Below are 17,429 nucleotides of genomic sequence, written 5' to 3'. Positions count from 1 at the left end.
AATTATTCATTTAAAATATTTTTAGTAAATACAAAGCATTCCATTGTATGAATATATCATGATATTTTTCCAATTTAAGGGACAATATTGGGTCAACATACCTAAAAGCATGACAATATTATTAAGTAGTAGGTGTTTAATGAAAATTTTACTTAACTTCCAAATTAAGAGGCAAGTGATACTATTTAATAACTAGGACATTCGAACTTAAGGCCACTCTTGGGAAAGATGTCTTAGGCAGGAGGGAAAATGCTCACTCCTTCAATTATTTCCTTAACTTTGTGACTGAAACCAGCTATACCTTAAATGAAATGTCCAGATGAGGTACCAAAAACAACTTAATGGTTCAAAGTAGGTTCCATCTACCTTCTATGAAAGGCTTTCTTGCTCATCACATTAACTGAAATTAACTGCTGGTCCCATTTGTAGATACTGTCTATGTGGTTTTTTGGTTTAAGATGAATGGGAATTCAAAAGCCCAGGGGAGTTAGCAGGAGTATACTTAACTCAGCACATTACAGTCAGTACACTGCATATTTCATACCTTTTTAAAGAATAAGCTAAACTTCTATTTACAGCAGTATGACAGTTCAGACTTTCACAAATACTTCCCGGTACAAAAAAACTATAATGCTGGAAAGAATGAACATTAAAACATCGTTTTAGGGGTGCCTGGGTGGCACAGTTGCTTAAGTATCCAACTCTTGGTTTTGGCTCAGTCGTGAGAACTAACCCCACATCAGGCTCTGTGTTCAGTGCACAGTCTGCTGGAGATTCTCTCTCCCTCTCTATGCCCCTCCTGCTTGTACTCTCTTGTGCTCTCAGTTGTGGTCTCAGTCATGAGAACGACCCCCACATCAGGCTCTGTGTTCAGTGCAGAGTCTGCTGAAGATTCTCTCTCCCTCTCTATGCCCCTCCTGCTTGTGCTCTCTTGTGCTCCCAGTCGTGAGAACGAACCCATCAGGCTCTGTGTTCAGTGAAGAGTCTGCTGGAGATTTTCTCTCCCTCTCTTTGCCCCTCCTGCTTGTGCTCTCTCTCTCTAAAATAAATAAATAGGGGCACCTGGGTGGCTCAGTTGGTTAAGTGTCTGCTTTTGGCTCAGGTCATGAGGTCCTGGGATCGAGTCCCGCTTCGAGCTCCCTGCTCAGTGGGGAGCACTTAAATAACTAAATAAAATCTTAGAAAAAAAATAAAGTGTCCTAAGATCCTTATTTTCTTCTGGAGGAGGGTAGAAATATTAATGTCTAAGGTACATATACTAAAATAGAAAGGATAACACAGAGTATAAAAGTTCTCAAACAGTAGAAAGAAAAAATGTAGGGGAAAAAACCTCAATCCAAAAGGAGAGAAGAGAGACGCATAGAAAAAGTGATGAACAAAAAGTGCAAAATAAGGTATCAGAAATAATTCAAATAAGTAGTACTTACAATAAGTTAAATGAAATATAATTTACCTGCTAAAAGATAATCAGAAAGAGTTTAAAAAAGAAAATTAAGCTACATGCTGTTTTGAAAAAGATCTAACTAAAACATAAGGACACAAAATGTTTGAAAAGACACAAAAGGATAAAGATAAGCCAGGAAAACACTAACCAGATAAAAATGCAGGTTAGTTATATAAATATCTAATAAAACAGAAAGGCAACAATCATTATTAGGGAAAAAGTAGATCACTACATGATGATAAAAGATTCCATTCACTAGGAAGATAACCATTTCTTTCTTTTTTAAAAGATTTTATTTATTTATTTGACAGAGAGAGACACAGCAAGAGAGGGAACACAAGCAGGGGCAGTGGGAGAGGGAGAAGCAGGCTCCCCGCTGAGCAGGGAGCCTGACACGGGGCTCAATCCCAGGACCCTGGGATCATGACCTGAGCCAAAGGCAGACGCCTAATGACTGAGCCACCCAGGAGCTCCTGAAGATAACATTTCTAAACTCATATTGATAAGCCCTCAAAATATATAAAAGAAAAATTAATAGAAATCTACTATAGTGGGTGAATATAACACAACTTTGTCAGTAAGTGATAAATTAGACCAAAAAAATTAGGTCATAAAAGACACAAATGACAATTTTACAAAAATTGACAACTTTAAATAAATACTGAAGAACTAGTCTCTGATCACGATGTTCCTGGACCACACTGCAGTTAAGTTAAAAATCTATAACCAAAGGTGAATTTAAAAATTTTACTTCTACTAAACTTATTGGTCACAAGAGAAAACATAATGGAAATTACAAAGTATTTTTAAAAAGCAAGTTGAAGAATACATACAGTGTGCCATTTATGTAGAGTTTAGAAACATGCAAAACAATACTAGATGTTGCTTACATATATGGTAACTGTTTAAAGAACTGAATGGTAATCAAACACCTGTTTCCTCTCAGGTGGAGGAATGGGAGCTGTCACTGGGGAGGAGTACACTGGATGCTTCAGCTGTACTGATTTCTCAAGGTGCTACATAAGTTCAGCAATATCTGCATTATTTTTACACCTTTCTGTACAGCTTAAATATGCATACCAAATTTTAGAATAACAACACTATAGCAATAATAATTAACTTTTATAAGTGTTTATTCAAGTTTAAGATTTAGGCAAAGTACATTCTTAATTACAGACACCTCCTACCCACTCAACTCATATCCACCTATGTACCACACACATACAACTAACCAGTCAAAACCCATGTCCACACCACTAGGACTAAAGGTATTCCCATTACAGTAAGGAAAAGACAAGGCTGCCATTACTCACCATTATTAGTTAATTGAACACTGTCATGAAAAAGCCATTTAATGTAATAAGGCAATGTAATAAAATAATAGAGGGGAAAAGCTAAAATTATCATTATTAGCAGATAAAGGATTAAAGCCCCAGAAAAGAGAAATCAACTGAAAAAGTTTTAAAAGGGATCAGTAATGATAAATACAAAGAAAAAGATACAATTCATAATAGCAACAACAAAGATATCTAAAAAAAAATGTTTAAGTGTAGAAGTTATAAAAAGAAAATTATAAATTCTCCAGGATATAGAATTTAAATGAGGGACAACAATTAAAAGGTACTAGAATGAAATGGAAGAGACAGTGATTTTTGTGTATGTATAGATAAGTGGGAATTTATGATGTTTCAAATCAGTGGGAAAAGATGAACTATTCAATAATGATATTGGGCCATCTTGCCACTTTTACAGGAAAAAAACCCCTAGATTCTTATTTATTCAAATAAATTTCAGTTGGGTATAAGGTTTAAAATTAAAAAAAAAAAGAAGAAGAAATCTATTAAGTGCATGAGAAGAATTTATAAAATTAAAAAAAAATCATCTTGGAATAAGGAAGATATTTCCAACTACACCTTAGAGCCAGATTCAGATTTAACAATATATAAGAACTTGAGATTGAATGTGCCATTTTAAGACCTTTTTTCCCCCTCTTCTCTTAAAAGCCATCCCAGACAACAAGGGAGCAAGAAACAAACACAAACTCTACCTTTGATAATAGAAGATATGTAACCCTAAAACTCAGTTAATGAAGATAGGTAGCAGATAGAATGCTAACCCAAAATGGATGTGGAAGAAGAGGCCAATGAGAAGCAAGCCAAATTATCCTGCAGAACACTGGAAAGAGTCATAACTGGAGATAGGAAATATCCCAGAAAGTGGGGTGGGGATGAAAATGAGAACTCTAAAATCCTGAACCAACAACATTTGAACTGCCAGGTCTCCTACACAGTCAGGTAACATGCCATACCTTCTCCACTGTAGGATATATGAGGACTGGTCTTTGGAGATATTCTAGTCTCAAGGAATAACACAAAGAAGGATATGAGCCTGAAGACAAGGATTAAATGAAAGTTTCCATATCAAAATATTCACTACCCAGGTTTCAAATGTCTGTACCCAGCTATCAGAAAATATCTACAGATACTGACATTTGAGGGCTCCTCAATTAAAAAACTGTGTTACACTGATTACCCTACAGTTCAGCCCAAGAGGTGAGAAGCCCAGTCACATATACAGCCTTATCTACTGGTTTTATAATAACTTAGTCTTATAAATATGACTCACAGATGACACCAAACATTTAAGAAAAGCTTCCGATAGCAACAAAAAGAGAAAAACAAAATTCAAAGGTAATATAGACAATACAGACAAGAAAGCATGAAAGGCACTACAGTGCTACTTCAGAATAAGATATTATAGCCATGAAATAAGAAATTAGAGAATAAATAAAAGCTCACAGAAATTAAAAAGAGCTGAAATAAAAGTGTTGATAGAAAAATTAAGACTATCTCCCAGAAGATAGAACAAAGAGGGAAAAATGGATAACAAGAGAGACAAGAAAGGATTAGAGACTCAACTGCTGAAGAATCACACTACCAATAATAAAGAACGAAGAAATCCGTTGAAAAGATAGAAAATGCCCAACATAACTTCAAAAAAAGAGAAAGAGGCACACCAAGTTACATTATTGTGAACTTCCTGAACATCAGGGATATGAAAAAAGATTTTATTTATTTTTTTAAAGATTTATTTATTTGAGGGTGCCTGGGTGGCTCAGTTGGTTAAGCGACTGCCTTAGGCTCAGGTCATGATCCTGGAGTCCCGCAATGGAGTCCTGCATTGAGCTCCCTGCTCAGCAGGGAGTCTGTTTCTCCCTCTGACCCTCCCCTGTTTTGTGCTCTCTCTCTCTCATTCTCTCTCAAATAAATATTTATTTAAGATTTTATTTATTTATTTGAGAGAGAGAGAGAGCGCGCGCGCGCACATGCACACCCAAGTGGGGTAGGGGCAGAGGGAGATGATCTTCAAGCGGGCTCCCGGCTGAGTGCAGAGCCTGGGGCCAGGCTTGATCTCAGATCAGAACCTGAGATCATGACCTGAGCTGAAATCAAGAGTCAGACGCTTACCTGAGCCAAAACCAAGAGTCAGACACTTAACCGACTGAGCCACCTAGGAGCACCCCCTCCCCCACAAAAAGATTTTAAATGCTTACAAAGAGGAATAAAAAATAAAAGGATCAGACTGACATCAAATTTCTCAAAAATAACACCAGAAGCTAGTTAATAATGGAGCAATGACTTCAAAATTCTAACTGAAAATGATTTTCAACATAATTCTATACCCCGTTTAAGAATCCTTCAATGTTTTATGGTAAAATAAAGATATGAGATTCATCAAGTCTCCAAATATTTACTATCATATACACTTTCTCAGGAACCTTTCAGGGAATACATTCCATTCAATAGAGAGAATTATGAAAAGTGAAGACCTGGGTTCCAGGAGACAGTGGGTCTAACTTAGGAGAGGAGTGAAAGGACATCCCAGGATGGCAGAGAAGGGAAGTCCAAGACAAGTGTGCCTTAGGGTTAGAGTGCAAACAGTCCATATTGGAATATGTAGAAGGAAGGCTCTATGAAGGATGTTTCCAGGAAATAAAAGCAAAGCAACCAATTGTCTAACTGTACAATTTTATTAAGGAGCATTTTACAGAGGGGTTGGGACGTAGTCTGCAAATCAAGAAAAACTAAGTAAATGAAAAAATATGGCAGCTATTAGTTCCAGGCCAAAAATAAAGATCACAGTACACAATTTGGTTGAATAAAATAAAAAAGGAAACACCAGAAACGAAGTGTAAGAAAGCTATCATACACAAAAGAAGACAAGGTATAAGTAATCTTTACCTTCTACCACACGTGTCCCTATAAAATAAGGGCTGGGGCTAAGTCTTCTCCAAGTAGACAGCTGACAACCCCAGTGGATTAATTATCTAAAAGAGCTAAGTCTTGAATGTTTCTCTCTGGTGCGGAGTCTGATCCGTTCTAAAGGGTTTAAGCTTAAGAGAAACTGGCTACAGGATCAGGTTATAAATGGACAGTAAGGCAACTTACTTATCACCATCTTAAGGCATTCAGGATTGTCTTGAATAAGTGGTTCAGCTTGTACTGTTTTACTTAAGAAATTCTTTGATATAAGAGGAAACCTGACTTTAGCAAGGATATCAACCATATATGGCTGGCGATTAGGTTCATCGTATTTCAACCATCTGACAGCAGCATCATAAACCTAAGGGGGGAAAACAGCATAGTAAAGTTCTTAGAAGGCAGCAACATTTCCAATTACCTATTTACTCTCATACTGAAGGTTGGGGGAGGATCTCATGAAGACACAACCACTTATTCCCAATATTTTATTCAGATATTGTCTTTCATTCCCAAACACTTGCCAGTACTTCACAACAGTTTACCCACTGCTCTAATGATTCTTGTAGAGAAATATTTTTTAGAACTAATTAGTACTATATAATGTAATCACAGGGAGGATATTGAATTTATGATTTTTTAAAACAAAATATAACTTCTTTTCAGGAGGAGCTATGATGATGTATACTTCTACTGAAAGAAATCTACTGGTCAATGATAGTTTTAATACATGTTCACTCGGTACCAGGAAAATAGGCTAATTTCCTCAGGGGGCTTCCATCCCAAGAGATATGAAGGTCATCTATGATTTTATTTCAATACGATATTCCTGAATTATGAACTGATAGACTTACCTGTTTTCCAGAAACTTTACGATATAAAAATTCTATATTTAAAAAAATACATTAAAGGATATTTATATAAGAATTGTTTTCAAAGTAGTACTGTAGCACTCATTTATCTTTACCAAACAAGTCTAACTGTATCAACACAATTTGATTTATAAATTATTAGTTTTTTTTTAAGTAGGCTCCATGCCCAGGGGCACCTGAGTAGCACCGTCAGTTAAGCATATGACTCTTGGTTGTGAGATAAAGCCCTGAGTTGGCTCTGCGTTTTGTGCAGAGTCTGCTTGAGATTCTCTCCCTCTGCCCTTCCTGCTTGTACTCTCTCAAATAAATAAATCTTTTTTTAAAAAAAATAAATAAATAAAGTAGGCTCCATGCCCAACGTGAGGCTTGAGCTCAGAGCCCTGAGATCCAGAGTCCTATGAGCCAGCCAGGTGCCCCACAAATCATGAGTTTAGACACACTGAAAACATACCTATTATTTCATAAACATACACATCTACCACATACATGTTTGAGCTACTTAAAATGGTTAATTTGGGGTTGATGTTAATATGGCCTAAGTTTTGATCTCCTAAGTTCTGAATTAATTTTTTATGGGAACTGGCCTATTTTTTTAAAAATAAACTTTTAATTTTGGAAAATATTAGATTTATAGAAAAGTTGCAAAGATAGTGCATACTATCATATACCCTGCACCCAGTTGTTAAAATGTTACATTAGCATGATACTCTTATCACAACTGAGTCAATTATTAACTAAAGTCCATACTTCCAAAAGTTTAGTTTGTCTAATTTTTTCCTCTGTCCCATAATCCCATAAAAAATACCACATCACATTTACCCATTATGTCACCTTAGGATCTTCTAGACTATGACAGTTTCCCAGACTTTTCTTGTTTCTGATCACTTTGACAGTTTTGAGTGCTGGTCAGGTATTTTGTAAAATGTCCTTCAATTTGGGTTTCTGATGTTTTTCTCATGATTAGACCAGGATTACAGTTTTTTAGGAGGAAGACCACAGAGCTGCCATGCCATTCTCTTTACATTATATTAAGGGTGCATGATATCAATATGACTTATCACTCAAAATATTAACCTATAAGTAGTGCTCATCAGGTTTGATGATCTGTAGATACTGTTTGCCAGGTTTTCTTCAGACTAAAGTTACTTTTAAATTCCCTTTCCATAATGCATATAAATCAGTTAATTTTGGTCATAGAACTGAGGATTTTGTTTTGTTTTGTTTTTTGTTTTTACCTAGTCAGGTCTTCCAGGTCCAACCTGTCAGCTTGCAGACTAATATAACTCATGACCTTGGGCCATTAAGAAGACCAGACAAAAAATGGCTCAGTGCAAATCTTTTATCTTTAGAACAAAAGTAACTCAAAGCATATGATTTTACAGTATCTCTATTAGTTTTCTATTGCTGATGTAACCAATTATCACAAATCTATGGCTTCAAATACAGAGAAAGGTGTGGGACTGAAAAGAGGGATTAACTGAATGTCTGCATATCAAAGTGTTACTGTTAGGCCATCTAGCTCCCAAATGCCTGCACCCAGCTTACACCTCTGACAGTTTATTTGACAGTTCTGGAGGTTGAGTCCAAAATGGGTCACACTGGGTTAAAATCAATGTGTCAGCAGGGCTGCCTGAAGGCTCTAGAGAAAGCATTTCCTTGCCTTTTGCAGAATCTAACAGCTGCCTGCATTCCTTGGCTTGTGGCCTCTTCCTCCATCTTCAAAGCCAGCAATCACTGGCCAAGTCTTTCTCACACTGCCACCCTCTTCCACATTTAAGGACTCTCGTGATTACATTGGGCCCACCTGAGGTTAAAGACCTCAAAGATCTTTAACTTAACCACATCTGCAAAGTCCCACTTGCCATGTAAGGTAACATACTCATTAGTTGTGGGGATTAGGATGTGGACATCTTTGGAGGGGAAGCATTGTTCTTCCTACCATGGTATCCAATAGCTTTATTTCTACCAAATGGCCTATCTCTCAAATAGAAAGCCCTTATAAGCACCCAAGATTTACTTTTCCTATGAAACAGATTTTGGAATACTCTGTTTAATATAAAGAACAGATTCTCTACTAATATGATTCTTTTCCTTGTCATGTGTCCAAACATGAAACATAAGAAATCAAAAAGGATAAAACGTGAGAAGACAATTTAGTCACCTGATCCTCTGCTCTCACAGTCAGTGTGTCCTGGTTGAGGAGATGTGTAACTCGCTTGACATCAAGTTGCAGAAATTCATCAGTTTTGTAAACTTCAGTAAAATGCTGATGAATGAAGTCATCTGCAGTTGCTTTCAATTCAGGACAATCCAGACACTCTGCTAGCACACTTATACCTAAATACAGAAGAAAACAAATGAATAGAAAATCACTTCAAAAAACCCCAAACATACACTGAAGACAAAGTATGACTCCAGAAATATGAGGCTGAATGAATTTCATAAATTTGGATCCTTTTCTGTTCTACTGATTTGTTTATTCTTATGCCAATACTATACTGACTTAAGTATGGCTGATTTTGATACTTTGTAGGAAAAGCCCCTTCAATGCTTTTTCACATTTTTCTTGGCTAGTGTTAAACACTTTCTCTTGCAAATAAATTTTAAAATAAGCCTACAACATTCTGCTGTAAAAAATCCTGATATGATTTTAAGTTCTACAGCAGTTTTAGGTTCAAAGCAAAATTTAATAGGAAGTAGAGTTCCCACATACTCTTGTTCCACACATGAACAACTTCCTCCATTACCAACACCTCACACCAGGGTGGCAAAGTATTATTATTATTTTTTTTGGTAAAGCATTATTTTTAAAAATACATTCATTGATGGATTCAATTTGCCTAATGGGGGTGGGGGAGGGGGGCTTGATCCCAGGACCCTGAGACCATGACCTGAGGCGAAACCAAGAGCTGGATGCGCAACTGGAGCCACCCAGGTGCTCCTCATCTTTCCTTCTTGATTAGACTTGTTAACTATTTTATACCATTCTTTGAAATAATTAGCTTTTCTTTCTCTGGCCAATCTATAGTCTATTAGTGTTATTTTTCTATTTTATTAATTTTACTTTAAAAAGGTATTTTCTTCTACTTTCATTAGGTGTCAAAAAATTTTTTTTCCTACCTCGAGTACAATACTCAGTCAAGATAAAAATAAATGTATTTATTTGGAAATATTTAAGACTACAAATTTTCTTTAAATACTTCAGTCACATTCCAAAGGTCTTGATTTATTCTGTCCTTATTGTCATATATTTCTATATAGCCTGTGAGTTCATTTTTAATACCTCTTTAAAAATACCTTTTTAAATAATTCTTCAGTTAAGTATCTAAGTGTTCAGAATGGAGCGGGAGAAAATAGCTCTCCTTTTGAGGTTAGTTCACAGCTTTATTGCGCTGTAATCAGCAGATATAGCCTGTGTCTCTTCTCTTTTAGGTGCTCCAGATTTTCTGTGGCTGCTGATCAGTATTTGTAAACACTCCAAGGGTTCCCGAAAACTATTTGTGTTCTGATTATTGGGTAAAAGATTGTGATATCTAAACAACTTTGTGTTGTTTAAATCCTTACACTTTTCCTAAGCTTTATTTTTGAGATTTTTGAGATTTCTAGGCAATTCTTTGGTGTGTTTAATTTTTAAGTAAACTCCACATCACACGTGGGGCTTGAATTTACAACCCTGAGATCAAGACGCACAGGTTCCCCCAACTGAGCTGGCCAGGCGTCCCTGTAGGCAGTTCTAGGAGTAGCTCAAAAGCATTCAATAAATTCCTTTTCTGTTTAAGCCAGCAAGTCAGTTTATTTTGCTTGTAACAAAGGAAGTTGACCAGCACATCCCTATCTTGAGATCTTTACCTCTTACTTTGCTGTAGTACTTCCCCTAATACTTTTCTCAGAAGGCTATAGGTGGATTATACATTGTGTCTTTGCAATGTCTCCAGTGAATGATGTTTTAAAATGTAATTCTTTTTTTTCTCCCTCCCCCATTTGCATATCTTATGCTACTACCTTCTAACTTACTGTTGCAGATAAATTAACATCACTCTGATTCTTTCTTTTCTAAGTAAACTTTTATATTAGTTATCTATTTTTTTTTAGATTTTATTTATTTATTTGAGAGAGAGTGACAGCGAGAGAGATCACAAAGGGAGAAAGAGGGAGAAGCAGACTTCCAGCTGAGCAGGGAGCCCAACGCAGGGCTTGATCCCAAGACCCTGAGATCATGACCTGAGCCGAAGGTAGACACTTAACTGACTGAGCCACCCAGGTGCCCCAGTTATCTAATGATGCAGGAAAAACAACCCCAGAACTTACTGGCTCAACATAACAAAAATATATTATTTCTTGCAATTGTGAGTCAAGTGGGTGGTTCTTTTGAACTGGGCTGGTTTAGCTAATCTCTGTAGTTAGCTGGTTGCTCAGCTGGGGACTGGATGGTCTAGATTGGCCTCATTTACTTATCTAGTAATAAGTAAGCTGGATGGTACAGACATCAGCTAGTACAGCTCATCTGTGCCCCAAATGGTCTCTAATCTTTTCATGATGGCAGAAGAGTCCCCAGCAGCAAAGAAGGGCAAGCCCCAATGCACAATCATTTTTTAAGCCTTTGCTCATGTCACATTTGCCAATGTCCCATGGGTTAAAGCATGGTACATGGCCAAGTCTAGACTACACAGGGAAAAAAGACTCTCTACCTCTTGATGGAAAGCTACAAAGTCACATATATAAAGACTTATGCATATAGGGATGGAAAGAATTTGTGGCCAATTTCTGGCTAACCTACCATACTCTTTCTAAAAGCTTATAAATTCTTTTTATATTGATTTTTAAAAAATATATGGTAAAACACATGCAACATAAAACTTACCATTAGTGACATTTAGTTTATTCACCATGTTGTGCCACCGTCACCACTATCTAGTGCCAGAGCATTTTTATCACCCCAAAGAGAAGTTCTTTCTTGATTTTGGAAGCAAAAAATATCACTAGGATATATCTAGGAGAGGAATATCTTTTTTTTTTTTAAGATTTTATTTATTTGACAGAGAGAGACACACAGCGAAATAGGGAACACAAGCAGGGGGACTGGGAGAGGGAGAGAAGCAGGCTTCCCGCGGAGCAGGGAGCCTGATGTGGGGCTCGATCCCAGGACCCTGGGATCATGACCTGAGCCGAAGGCAGATGCTTAACGACTGAGCCACGTGGGCGCCCCTAGGAGAGGAATATCTTACTTCATCAGGTCTGGTACTTAGTATAACTTAGTGTAAAAGGTAAAGTTTTTTTAGGCTCAAATAAGTTTTCTTTTACTACTTCTTTGATACTGCTTTTCCTCCACCTGTTCCTTCTGGACTTCCTACTTCATATCAGTGTCCCTTTATCTTCCTTCCATGTCTTTTATGTTTTCACTAATGATTTCCATTTCTTTGCATTTCTGTTTTGTTATCATGAGGCAGTTTTCTGTTTGATCTTCTTTAGTTTGATTTTTAAGAATATCCATTCTATTTTTCAATTCAATTGAATTTCATGGAAAATCACAGCTTCCCCCATCCCTTCATATGCATCCTTTCTATTTTAAGTTCTCTACTTCTTACATTAAATTTGTCTATAGGAAACATTCATTTTGGCTGTTTAGCTTGATATTCTGTCCTCCAAACTACTGGGGGGACTACTTTAATCTAATACTACCTTAATCTAGTACAATCTTTGCCCAATTCCATCAGGTGCCATGAGTTCCTTTAGTATTCATGGAAATCAGCTTGTTGGGGTCTTCTGGGCAGCAGAGAACTGACAAGCGGTAAAAACAAAGACAGAGTTCTCTGATCAGCTCACAGGGAGAGCCACACTCAGGGCTAAATAGAAAGCAGGCTGAAGTAGTTCCCTTGGGTACTGACAGTATACTTGGCTCAACCGGCTAGGCCACTATATTTGCCCCAGGGTTAGCCAGAGAATCAGTCTCCCTTCTAGGCTGCTATGCTGTCCTTCCTCTCAGCTTTGAAAACAATGAGGACAGAAGGCACCCAGAAGTAAAACTCCTAAATGGTCTCCTCAGAAGCCAAAAGCCTAAGATGTGGTTAGCACAAACTTGCTCCAGGTTCCACAGTATGCTTTGTACCACCATATCCACTCCCTACTCTGGCTGGTTTTCTTTTAGATGAATCACCTGGTTGGAAATTTAGAGCAACAGGGTGTTAGGGAAAAATACTTATGTCATCATCTTCCAAAAACTTCTCTGAATTCCCTTTTTACAATAAATTGTGTGAGAATATTTATGTAAGGAGAAATAAGTAAAATCTCAGGAACATTAATCTTATTGATGAATGGAGCCCCAAACTATAGCCCAGAGAAACAGACTCATTCCAGAATGTCTTTGTTGTACAGGTGAGATTAGAGACTGGTCTTTTTAAAGAATGTATTTATTTATTTATTTATTTGAGAGAAAGAGAATTGCATGAGTGCGGAGAGGAACAGAGGGAGAGGGACAAGCAGACTCTGTGCTGAGTGTGGAGCCCAACATGGGGCTCCATCTCAAGACCCCGAGATCATGACCTGAGCTGAAATGAAGTTGGATGCTTAACTGACTGAGCCACCCAGACGCCCCCTACAGCAGTTCCTTAATTAGTATCTTAATTTATAGTCTAGGATTTTTAAGTCTTGTAGTATACAATAGCTAGCACATCTGACAATGTGGAGAGGCAACATGGTGTAGTAGTTAAGAACAAGATTATTTTAATTTCAACCTCAGCACCTCCATATACTAGCTATAAGACCTCAAGCAATATATACAACCTGTTTTTTCTCATTCAAGACAGACTTCAGCAATCTTAAGTGCTTCAAAGGTGAACATTCATACTTATGATATCATATATCACACCACCACCACATGCAATCCTTACTCTCCATTCCAGATTCATAAAAACTCATTATTAAAGCTATTTTATATTTTAGAAAATGTTAATACAGTATTTAATGGGCCTCTTGCTGCACAGGTTAATAGGCACCTCCCTAAGTGTCTCTTAAAATGCATTTTAAGTGTATTTTCTAGTGGACGTCTTTAAAATTAAATGAGGATACTTATAACCATACTTTTTAAAATTAAAATACACATTAAAATTTATTTTTGTTTTTATTTTAAGTTAGGAATCTGATTTCTTACCAAGACAATTTGAAGCATCAACTTGTTCTTTCAAAAAATCAACACACATTTTCTTCACAGGTTCAATCTGGTACTGGTTTGCTGCATCTAACAAAGACTGAACGTTGTTGCTATTCACAGAAATTCTGCAAAGAAGTTAAAGTGAATATTAATTTCCTACAATTTTTTATTATTTAAGTAATGCTATTGTAAAATGTATCCTACTAGCCCCTGAAATTAAACAGATAATTAAACTTTTCAGTCCTTGCATCAGTATGGCGTAGATTCCTCAAACTTCCCCATCCTTGTAGTTTTTCATGTTGAAGAATGTGGAGGACATCAATTTGTCACTACAATACTCTGCCATGGTAGATCCCAACCTTACTTCTCTACAACAGAAATGATCCTTCTTAACTTACCTAGCAGTATAAGCAAATTCCACAAGTTGTTCAATAATGTCAGGTTCAGCATCTTTGAGTTCAACTTCAAAGGACTTTGATTCGAGCATGTTAGCTAAAATGAAGAGAAGAAATATAAATGGCATGAGTACTATTTGGTAATAGTATCATTCATTCCAGGCCACATTAAATATGGAAATGAATAATAGGACAGAGATCTCTCTGGAAAAAAGATACCCAGAAAGCCCAACATTCCTATAATAAATGCAAATTAATTCTCCATACTTGAGATGTGTCTTAAATTAAAATAAGCTAAGAAATTAGTGAATTAGTGTATTTCTTAAAAAAAAAGGCCAAGTAAACATATACATAAAAATAGATTTAGTACTTCCCCAAGTTCTAAAATAAGTTAGTAGCACTCTTCTAAATTGCTATGAGCAAAACTACATCTGATGTAGCTGGCAAACATCTACAAGAATAATGACAATTATATATATAGTAAGCTATAGCTAGCAAAGTTCTCATTCTTTACCAAAAACCTCATAGGTAGCCAGAGCACCAAAGAGAAAGCTTGAGGCAGATATATTACATAACCTGATCAAGCTCATAAGACAGTACTAAGCAAAGGAACCAGGATTTGGACCCAGTTCTCAACTCTAAATCTAGAGTTTTTTCTAGTATGATATGCTGTATTTCATATTTCATTTTTATTTAGTTTAACTTGCTAGATAAATTATCCTAACATTTATTTTCTTCTTTGCCTTTCCATCTAAGGTTAAGAAGAAAACTGGGCATTCAAGTAGAAACTGTATCTTCATCCATGAAAGTCTTGGGCCTGTAGGGCTAATGAAAGGACATTTTTCTTTTGCTCAATCCTCATCATAACCACCCTTCAATCTCTTCATTGTTTTATGGCCTTAATTTCTTAAGTGCTTTAAAAACTAGGAAGATATTTTCATTTAGACTCTACCTCATTCTCATGAAAAAATATTATGTTTTACTTTAAGATACTTACTTGTGAACATTAAGTTAAAAAAATGACTGGCTGCTGCAAGGACAACTCGATGAGCAGGTATCTTTCTTTCCTGGACCATAAGGATCACATCACACAATGTTTTCTAGTCAAGAGAGAAATAAATGAAATTAAAAGAGGCTCTCTGGGCCTGGCTTAGCAAACATACAAAACCGGTGCTTGACAAATGCTTTATCTCTATTTTCTATTTAAATCCAGTCTTTGTCCAGCACAGAATTTGTTCATCAGACACATTTAGAAAGGACTTACAGAGCTGCTATCATGATTTGCTGTATCAAAATGTGGCACTGAGCTTCCCAGCAGTAAAAACAGGGGAAAAAAGAAAAGATCTTTATAATCAGAAAAGTAGTCTACTAAGCCTTTAGGGAAACCAATTTTTTTTCTGACACAAATTCTAAGGTATTTCTTATGGTGAGATTTTATGAGAACATTAAATGAAATAAGAGCAATGTCCTTGATGGTTTTTCAAACATAGCAATCTGGGTTTTTAAAAAATTATCTATTCTTGATAAGTTCCAAAGTGCACACTGTATTTCCCAAGAAAGTAGCTTACACAGATCTAACTTGAAACAAAAACAATTCAGAATACAGAGTGGACAAACCAAATGACCATTCCACACTCTTTCCTTAGTAACACTTCTCTCAAATGTACGTCTGACAGGAGCTGGATAGCAACCACTTTTAAATTGTGATTTCTGACCAAGGCCAAAATGGTGTCACTCTAGGTTGCTGAAAGAAGGCAGAGTTAAATACTTACAATGCTGATGAAATGAAATATTAATGAAAAAACTCAAAGTTTACTGGAACCCTTAAAGATGAATTTCAAGGAGAAAGAATACCGTTTTTGTCAAACAAAATTTCAATTTCTTAATGAAGTTAAAGATATAATGTACAGGTTAGTCTCAGAAAATCTGGAGCTTGTGATATGTCAGACACTCTTTTAGCACTGGGAATATGAGGCAAATAATACTTTCAGGGTAAAAAAAAATCTATCACAAATCTAAATAGTGGCTTAGTAGCTCAGAGGATATGGCATTTTGTAAATTTTAAGTATTTACTAAAACTATTAATACAGGGGACCTGGGTGGCTCAGTCAGTTAAGCATCTGCCTTCGGCTCAGGTCATGATCTCAGGGTCCTGGGATTGAGTCCCCTGTTGGGCTCTCTGCTCAGCAGGGAGTCTGCTTCTCCCTCTCCCCCTCCCTCCTGCTTGTGCTCTCACTCACTCTCTCAAATAAATAAAGTCCTTAAAAAAATAAAACTAATACAATTTCGGATAAGTAAGTCACTATATTCTACTTTATTACTCCATGAATAAAAATCCAAGTGAGATGGTACTGCTCAGTACAAGAAAGGAAATGGGCTTTATTTCTATTTTATAGTGGGCTAAAAGATGAACAAAATTTCATTTTTACAGCTATGTGAAGATTTTTTTGTAAGGCCTATGGACTACTGCTTAGATATCACATGCAGATTACTTATAATTAAAGCCATTGTTATCCCATTAGTGTCTTGAATTTTTAAATTTTTATTTCCTTTGATTTGGTGGGGGAGGTACAGAGTAGGCATAGTTCTTAGGTGATTTTGCCACATACCATACCAAAAATACCAGGCAGCAAAACCAGGTCAACTATTTGGTTACCACCAAACCAAGCTGATCTAGCTGCTCAAGAGAAGAAAGAAAAAGGAGGAAAGGAAGGGAGGAAGAAAAAGAATTCGGACAGAACAAACAAGTCAGATAAGGGAGGGGGTTTTTGGCTGCTGACAGGAAGTTCCAGAGGATGTACAACTATACTGAAATGCAGTGAAAAACCTTTCCAAAATATATACTCAGCAATAGGGATTTTTAGTGCCATGAATTTATAGGCACTTTAGAAAGTTAAAGAAATCAGAGAGATCTCTGCACAGCAATTTAGTCGTCTCTAAGAATAATCTCCAGCTGGATATTAATGTTACGGAAGGAATGGGAGGAACCTTTTGTATCCAAATGGTACGTCTATCTGACTGTACTACAATAGATTAACAGGTTTCAACAGGAGATGGGACTGACTTAGGCTCTGCTCAGGAAGAGTGTATCCGCAGATAGAAAATGGGAAGAGACAGAGATCTGGGTTACACTGGAGAATATGAAAGGTAACAAGTCCCATGTGAATTGAAGAGAAACTTAAACAAAACTACCTTCTGAACAATACATGTTCACTGGATAAAACAAGAAAAAAAAAACCCTGGCAATTTCTGTTTATATCCCCCCATATTTGTTATATCTTTATATTTATTATTTTCAGCTTTTGAATTTTT

The 17,429-nt window shown here is 36.5% G+C and overlaps 1 protein-coding gene across 4 annotated transcripts in view; it reads right to left on the bottom strand.

The window, feature by feature from the left end:
* The window catches only part of KLHL7 (kelch like family member 7), a 64,515-nt gene that overhangs the window by 30,080 nt on the left and 17,006 nt on the right, over positions 1–17,429 (bottom strand). For all 4 annotated transcript variants that reach the window (XM_028119352.2, XM_028119355.1, XM_028119354.2 and 1 more), the window contains 5 exons: positions 15,115–15,217; positions 14,121–14,214; positions 13,723–13,847; positions 8,737–8,912; positions 5,893–6,067 (listed from right to left, as the gene is read on the bottom strand). In XM_028119352.2, coding sequence (XP_027975153.1) covers positions 5,893–6,067; positions 8,737–8,912; positions 13,723–13,847; positions 14,121–14,214; positions 15,115–15,217 — 673 coding nt within the window. The remainder of the gene's footprint in view (positions 1–5,892; positions 6,068–8,736; positions 8,913–13,722; positions 13,848–14,120; positions 14,215–15,114; positions 15,218–17,429) is intronic.

Source organism: Eumetopias jubatus, unplaced genomic scaffold, assembly GCF_037043125.1.
Source record: "Eumetopias jubatus isolate StellerSeaLion01/CBP00866 unplaced genomic scaffold, mEumJub1_p1.0 scaffold_14, whole genome shotgun sequence".
NCBI classification, from domain to species: Eukaryota; Metazoa; Chordata; class Mammalia; order Carnivora; family Otariidae; genus Eumetopias; species Eumetopias jubatus.
The sequence above is the reverse complement of the archived record's forward strand: the minus strand, read 5'-3'. Positions and strand labels throughout refer to the sequence as shown.